General features: G+C 43.2%; 1 protein-coding gene and 1 long non-coding RNA gene across 2 annotated transcripts in view; one reads left to right on the top strand and one right to left on the bottom strand.

Annotated features, from left to right (window-relative positions):
* Window positions 1–946, bottom strand: part of WSB1 (WD repeat and SOCS box containing 1) — a 36,625-nt gene extending 35,679 nt beyond the window's left edge. The window contains exon 1 of the mRNA XM_006764046.2: window positions 607–946. Coding sequence (XP_006764109.1) covers window positions 607–646 — 40 coding nt within the window. The 5' untranslated portion in view covers window positions 647–946. The remainder of the gene's footprint in view (window positions 1–606) is intronic.
* A 426-nt stretch (window positions 947–1,372) lies between these two features.
* LOC107183126 overlaps window positions 1,373–8,075 on the top strand; it is a 62,637-nt gene continuing 55,934 nt past the window's right edge. The window contains exon 1 of the long non-coding RNA XR_001513895.1: window positions 1,373–1,853. This is a non-coding gene — a long non-coding RNA (uncharacterized LOC107183126). The remainder of the gene's footprint in view (window positions 1,854–8,075) is intronic.

Below are 8,075 nucleotides of genomic sequence, written 5' to 3'. Positions count from 1 at the left end.
CCTTACATCTTTGAACTATTGCATATTATTCCACTGTATGGATGGAGCATGGCTCATTTAATTAACTCCATGTGGATGGCCATTTAGGTTCTTTCTAATTTTTTATATTATTAAACATTTTGCAATCAATACTCTTGAACATACATTTTAGCTAGCCATAAATGTTTGTGACTGACTAAATAAAGATGGCAAAAAGTGAATGAATGAGGGTAACCAGTCACCGGTGATTTGAGATTCCAAACACGTGTTTGGCAAAGAAAAAAAAATATATTATTCAAACCATTTGCCCATGGTTCAACATATTTCAAAATGGCAATAACGGTATAGGATTTCTTAACTATGCTAATGTAGCAGGTCATTCATATTAGCATTTCTAGAGTTCCTTAAGACTCTGGAGTTTTCTTCATTATGAGATTTAACATTCCCTCTCTGAGCCTATGGAAATAAGGTGCATTGTAATATGATTAGTCAGAAGTTCCTGAGAAATGAGCAGAATGGTAATGTGACGCCTCCTTTATTGTTTATCTTCAGTTCCAACCGGGTCCCTGCCTCTTCCGAGCCCCCGCGCGCTCGCCAGCACCCCTCGCCCACCGTCCCGTTCCTCACCGATCTCTTTCTCGTTAACCCTCGGAGGAAAGCTGGCCATCTATGGGGCACCGTCTGATTCCGGGGGTGCGAGGCGGGCGCAACGACAGAGAAGGGAGCGGCGAGCGCTGAGGGGCGTGACGCGGGATGGGTCCCTCCCGGTCCCGGGGACGGAGGGAGGGGCGGGGGCGGTCGCGGCGGCCTCTGCCGTTTTTCCGGAAGGCCTCGGACCGAACTATGGGGTCAAACTCAGACAATAGACCCTGGTCGCTGCCTGACGTCTACAGACCCAGACACTCCCTTCCACGCTGTCCACGGCAAACGAGACACTGGAGACAAAATGGCGGGCGGCGGGAATGATATCGGGACGGTGAGGGGCGTGGCCTCGTGACGTCACAGGCATAGTCCCCGCCTCCCGACGTTCGGGACGTGACGGCCTCTGTTCGGCGCCCCGCCCCCCAGCGCGCGCTCAAGCTGATGGGATCGGGTCCGCGGTAGAAGGAAGCGCGGGAAGGCGGAAGCGGGGGCCGGAACTCTTGAGTCGGCGCTGACTAGGCGTTTAACTGGGTCTGGTTTTCCCCGCCGGGACCCCGAGCACGGTATTTATAAGTTGCACTGCCTTTGCAACGGCAAACCGAGAATTGCACAATACGTATTAGCCCACAGCTTCAATATTGCAAGGGATTTAAACTAGCTGAACTGAAAGGAACAAAAAAGACATTTCAGGTTTTAACTCGATTTGGCCACGTCCCCAGCCCCCAATGTGCTGGGGAACTGGCGGTGCACTGAAGAAGGAAAAAAAAGTGAGCATCGCTGTGACCCACTCGTCAGGCCGTGGTCGTTCTGAAGAGAGCCAGCGGGCTCTAGGAAGAATCGGGGTGAAGGGTCGGGAAAAACCGGGAGGCCCGGGCGTGACGGCATCCCGCCCCACCACCCGGCCGCCCGGGCCGCCTTTGTGCGGGCGGCGCCCTGCCGCGGGCCCTGTCCCCGGGCTGCAGCGAGGCTGCTGGTCCGCGGTGCCCTGGCCTTCGGCCGAGGCTGACCCCACAGGTCAGCTCCGAAGCGGCCCCTCCTGCGCCCGAGGTCGAGACCACCGGGAGTTCGCCACCCACCCTGCAGGGCTGAGGACTGTGTCCGTGTCTGTCGGGAGCCACGTTGGTTCCCATTTACAGAGGACGTATTTGCATTTTAGTGAGCCCTTCCGAGGACTCCAAACCCTCTTCCAAAAGGAAACCTATGGAAGGCTGGGAATTTCAAAAGTGCGGCAGGTACGGATGGGAAGAGAGTTGCATAGCCAAACTCTGGAGAGATTTCAGATGACACGTACGGTGTCTACTTTTTCATTGCAACTGATCATTCTTCCAATAGTGAAATGTTTAATCACAGATATAAAAAAAAATTACCCTCCTTTTTTTATTAAATCACTTTGTTACATCCAGTTAACATATTTATTAATTACTTACCGCCAGGCAGTGGGGTAAATATTGAGAGAACAAAAGAAAAGTTTAAATAGTCTTGTAGTTCATGAACCAGCATTTCTAATTCTTTTAGCCAACTGCTATGATCTTCGGTTACATGTACTATACCATACAAATTCATGGGGAAAATACCAGTTCTTGAGTATCTGTGAATTATTTTGGTGGCTTTCATACAATTATTTCATTCCACTATCGTTTGTTTATTTCTGCTAACCAGCAGACCTCCTGACCATTTTCTCAACTGGCAAAGCATGATAGTGGAATGAAAAATAATTTTATGATTTGTGTCCTCATTAGTGATAACATTGGATATTTATTGCGTCCACGCTACATGCTAGGCACTATGCCGTAGACGTGCTTTTGTGGATTAACCCATTTAATACCCACAATGGTATGAGTAGTGTATTAATCATTCACATTTTACAGACAGTAACTTGACAGCAGTGACAGAGTTATTTAGTGGCGAAGTGCTAGATTTGCACCCCAAATTGTCTGACTGCCCTGCCCTAGCTATCCCCATGCTACCTTATCTATCATAAATGAAACCTAGCTGGAAAAGCAAACATATGCCTTGCATTTCATATCTATTTTTTAATTTTAATGTTAACTCTGAATAGCCATCATATTCCTTGTAAATCACATAAAGTTAAAGTGCTCCAGAGTTTTATCCTTGGCCCACAGTTGTTGTTTTTTGTTTGTTTTGTTTTGTTTTTTTAAATATATTTTAGTTTTTTTTTTTTTTTTTTACAGAGAGAAAGGGAGAGGCATAGAGAGTTAGAAACATCAATGAGTGAGAAACATCAATCAGCTGCCTCCTGCACACCCCGTACTGGGGATGTGCCCGCAACCAAGGTACATGCCCTTGACCGGAACGAACCTGGGACTCTTCAGTCCGCAGGCTGAGGCTCTATCCACTGAACCAAACCGGTTAGGGCTGCCCACAGTTTTTTTCTTGCTTCCTTGGCAACCTCTCTTCTGGGTTTAACTACCAGCTCTGTGTGAAGACTCTCAAGTCCAGACCTGACTTCTTTCTTGAGTTTTAAAAATTTGCATATTTAAACAATTAATAAAGTTCATCATGTCCAGACTGAGTGCCCCATCTTCTCTCTCAAAGCTGCTCCAATCTTCCATGTTCCCTACCTCAGTGATCATGTTCACCCAGGCAGACCCCCGAGCCAGAGGCTGAAGTATTCTTAAGACCCATCTCCCTCTCTTTCAACCCCAGGTGGAATCAATCAGTCCACAAGCTCTGACAGTATTTTCTCTTAAACTGCTCTGAAATCTGTCCTCTCTTTTCCAACTCAGCTGCCACTGTCTGAGATCTTATTATGACAGCTCTCTTAACAATCCTTTATAACCGCATGCCTTGAGAAAAACCACCTTGGCGTGTTTTCTTCTGGTCTTTTAAGAATGTACTAGCTGTGCGTCTTCGAGCAAATTATGTAGCTCCCTGTGCTTGTCTTCTCTTCTATAAAACGAGGATCGTAATAATACCTACTTCATAGTTTTAAAGATTGAGTTAATATTTAAAAAAAGCATTTAGAACAGGGTCTGATACAATGTCAGATCCTAAGTGGCAGATATGTGTTAGATATTTTTCTTATATATAGTAATCCCAGCTAACTGCAAAATTGAAAGATCATATTCTCATAAAAAATAAGGGATGGGCCAAGAGCCATAAAAAAATAGCATTAAATATATGTGTAATCAAAATAATAAAGGAAAGTTCTGGAAGGTATTCAATTTCAAAACACTAAAACTAATCAGTGGGGAGCTCTCCTTGTCCCCACAGGTTGCCTGTGGGTTTCTTGTGATAGCTTGAGAAAAGGAATTTTCTGAGACTGGCACGGGAGAATGAGATACTGTAGAAAGCTTTATTTCTGTGGAATTGTATCCCTCCTGAGTTTCCAAGGTCCCCTCTCCCTTCATCCCACCAAGGAAACGGTCCGGCTGTGCCTTTAATCGGGCTAGGATTCAAGCTGTTGCCCAGAGTGTCCGTTCCATGTCTGCACAGACTAATCCAGCATTAGGCTAGCTTAGCTTGTGTCCCCCATTGCAGTTCATCAGTCCATTGCATGAAGGGTCTGCAGGGCCACAGGACTATGGAGGGGACATGGGTAGGAACAAGCCAAAGGAACCGAAGACCCAAGAGAGCCAAGGTGAGCTTCTTCGTTTTGGGGGATTATGTGTTCCCAAATTTTCCCAGACTTGGATTGGCTCCACCAGTCCTAGCCAATGATATCTATTCCCAGGTTTGACTGACCAGCACCTTCCCTATGTCACCCCAAGTTTACTACGCTTGTGTCTATCCTCCCCTTTGTCCAATCCCTTCCCACAGTGCTCTGCTGGGAATGGACCAGTGGCTCCCTGGGGAGTGTGAAGTTGCAGCTTTCTGGTGAAGCTGTCCAAATGACCATGCTTATAATGTCTGGCCTCCCACTTTGCTCTTCGCCCATTATTATTAGCTCATCACAACAGTGTCAAAATCACTAAAAAACTCCCACCCTATTCTTTTGAATCTCATTTTTGAGTTATTCAGAAAACATTGCTGCTGTGTCGTTATCTAAGGCTGGTTACTCATAATTTTTTGCTATCTTAAAATACCATTTGCTATCTTAAAATACAATTAAAAATTTTTTTCATCCTCCCTTATATTCCATTTCTCACACCTCAACAAAATGTTGTTTTAACAGTATGGCATTTCATGGAGTTATACCTCTTAAGGGTGGGGTGTATGTTTTTTCTCTACCATTTTCTTATATTGGTAGAGAGGTACTTAAGCATAAGAGAGGGGGAGCAATAATGATTACATATTTTTTTTAAATATATTTTTTATTGATTTTTTACAGAGAGGAAGGGAGAGGGATAGAGAGTTAGAAACATCGATGAGAGAGAAACATCCATCAGCTGCCTCCTGAATACTCCCTCCTGGGGATGTGCCTGCAACCAAGGTATATGCCCTTGACCGGAATCGAACCTGGGACCCTTCAGTCCGCAAGCCAACGCTCTATCCACTTAGCCAAACTGCCTAGAGCTGATTACATACTTTTGTTCAAGGAAAATATAACACACATATGTAAATAATTAGCATTTGGAAGTAGATTGCAATATAAAAATTTGTCTTGCCTTTTTTCTCTCATATTATAAGATAATAATTTCTTATATTAACTAAAAAAAAATTTCACCACATTATTGTAGGTAATCTTAACTTCATTTGGAGGTGAACTTCTTCTTTTTCTCCTCCAGAATACATAATAATAGCACAGAAAGGTGGACTTCTCCTGTAATTAACTTTTCATTACTCATATGGACAATTATAGGTATATTTCCCTTGATGTCATGAATGCATTCAGTTCACAACCATGGCCTTTTTTGGGGAGAATCAATATTCACCAAAAATAAGAGCAATTCAAGTGGATTGCTGTTAAGATATTGGTCCATATTGGTCTCTGAAGTTATAGACAAATTTCTAAATAAGGATTCTTGCAGGATCTTATTTCTTTATTTTACTTATTTTCGGTGCACTGAAATTAGTGCAAGAGTAGGCCTTCCTTCCCCTAGCTGCCAGCACCAGCTTCCCTCTGGCACCTGGGACCCAGGTTTCCCTCACAGCCCAGGCTTCGTCCGGAAGGTCATCCGGAAGGTCATCGGGAAGGATGTCTGGTCTAATTAGCATATTACACTTTTATTATTATAGATTAGTTTTTCCTTATATGTGCCCTGGATGGAACCCACAGTCTTGGCATATCAGGACAATACTCTAACCAACTGAGCTCCCCAGCCAGGACAGGATCTTATTTCTAAACCTATGTCTTGGTAAGAACAATAAGTGTCTCCTTCCTATAATTAAAGGGAAACAATACTTACTTAAAACAATAATCAAACATGATTAAGATTTTTTTTTTTACTTAATACATTTTGTAACGGGTTTGAAGGCAGCACCACCAGGAAAAAAGAAACAAAAACTACAACATCCAGAGTACCAAATATTTTATTGTTCCCTAATGTGGTTAAATTTCAGAGATGAAAAAGTTTGCCATAGTGTTTTGACTCTGTACAAACAAGACCAAACAAACAAATAAAAGTTAATAACAGCCTGGAAAGCCCACATGGCTTAGACAATAAACAATAAGATAGTTGCTTGTTTGGTGTTCATTTTGCTTTTTGGACCTCTTTGCTATTGTAATTGTTAGCCAGCTCCCCCGCAGGCTAACTCTTAGGCAAAGCTGAAGAATTCATCCCAACTCATTCAGGGCTGGAGTTTCTAATCATGGATTTGTAGAGCTAAGTCTGGGATTCTAGATTGAAGATTGTGGAATTTGCTCAGGATTTAGCTAGACAAGCTTACTTTGAATACATAAACATATCCATTAATAAACAGTAATAGGTACCTTTATAATTGTGAAACATGCTGGAAAAACAGCAGGGTCCAGAGGAAAGTTCTGGTGGCAACCCCTTTTTTTCTGTGGTAGTCTTTCTGAGGATGAAATAACAGTGGCCCCACTTTTACCCTGCTATCTTATTTTTCACTCTTCCTCCTGATTCACATATTTTGTGGAGGTGTTTTGACAGTGTGGTATGGGCAGAATATCAGCATTGGGTTTTCAAAGATGTATAATTTTATCTTAGTTTACAACTATATCTAAAATTGCTCAGAAGTGTGGGAAATGGTGCGATGTTTCTATATCTATGGCTGGAATGCCCCATAAAATTATCATATTATATCTAAAAGAGTAAGCATGAGGCCCCTTCTTCAGGATTGATTCCCTGTGCTTGTTGCTGAGCTAACCCAGTTTCTTCCCCTTCCTCTCCTTTTATTGATTGATGAGAGAGAGAGAGAGAGAGAGAGAGAGAGAGAGAGAGAGAGAGAGACTTGTTCCACTTCACTTATTTAGGCATTCATTGATTGATTGTTGTATGTGCCCTAACCAGGGATAGAGCCTGCAACCCTGGTGTATGGGGAAGATGCTCTAACCAACTGAGCTATCGGCCAGGGCTCCCCTTCCTCTCCTAAACTCAGGCACTCACATGCTAGCTGTGTCCTTTAGCTCAGCCCTTGACCTTCAGGAGAAATCTGTACAAAATGGAATATTCCACACTGTAATGGAGATTTTCCTCATATCAATCATTTTTCTTTTCCTTTGAGAGAGCTTTGCATTTTCATTTTTCTGAATGTTTCTGCCTGTGACCGTTCTATAGAGGTTATGAGGGGAAAGAAAATTACACGTCACATACCACACAAAACACAAAGATTTCTCTTACTTGGTACTCCCTTCCCCCTCTATTATTTTGTTTCTTGTTTGGGAAATGCTTTCTGTTGCCTGGCTTTTATTTTTTTTTAATATATTTTATTGATTTTTTTATAGAGAGGAAGGGATCAGTGTGGCCTTTTCTGACCACTATATATAAAATGGCAAACTCCCCCAAGTTTCCTCCACTCCAGCACTGTATATTTCTCTTTCTGTTTTATTTTTCTCCATAAAACACATTGTCCTTTAATTCTAAAACATTTCTTTATTATTCTTTTTTAAAAAATATATATTTTATTGATCTTTTACAGAGAGGAAGGGAGAGAGATAGAGAGTTAGAAACATCGATGGGAGAGAAACATCGACCAGCCGCCTCCTACACACTTCCCACTGGGGATGTGCCCGAAACGAAGGTACATGCCCTTAACCGTAATCAAACCCAGGACCTTTCAGTCCGCAGGCCGACGCTCTATCCACTGAGCCAAACGGGCCACGGCAGTTGCCTGGCTTTTGATCAGTTGTTTCTCCCTTCTGTTGGAGGGCAACCACATTGACTGGAGTTTGAATCTTTTTCACGGGCCCCAGAGAGTCCTGAGGACAGCTGATAGGCTATCTCCACGCGAGCTTCTGGCCCCCACTAGCTTGTCTGGTCCTTGTGTGATGGATTTAAATGCTCAATCTTCCTACCGATGCCTTTAGTTGCTAGTTTATAGGTGATAGTTTTTTTTAGGCTGTGGAATTTCTGACTGATTTCCAGTACGCC

The sequence above is a fragment of the Myotis davidii genome, unplaced genomic scaffold, assembly GCF_000327345.1.
Source record: "Myotis davidii unplaced genomic scaffold, ASM32734v1 scaffold699, whole genome shotgun sequence".
NCBI lineage: Eukaryota > Metazoa > Chordata > Mammalia > Chiroptera > Vespertilionidae > Myotis > Myotis davidii.
The sequence above is the reverse complement of the archived record's forward strand: the minus strand, read 5'-3'. Positions and strand labels throughout refer to the sequence as shown.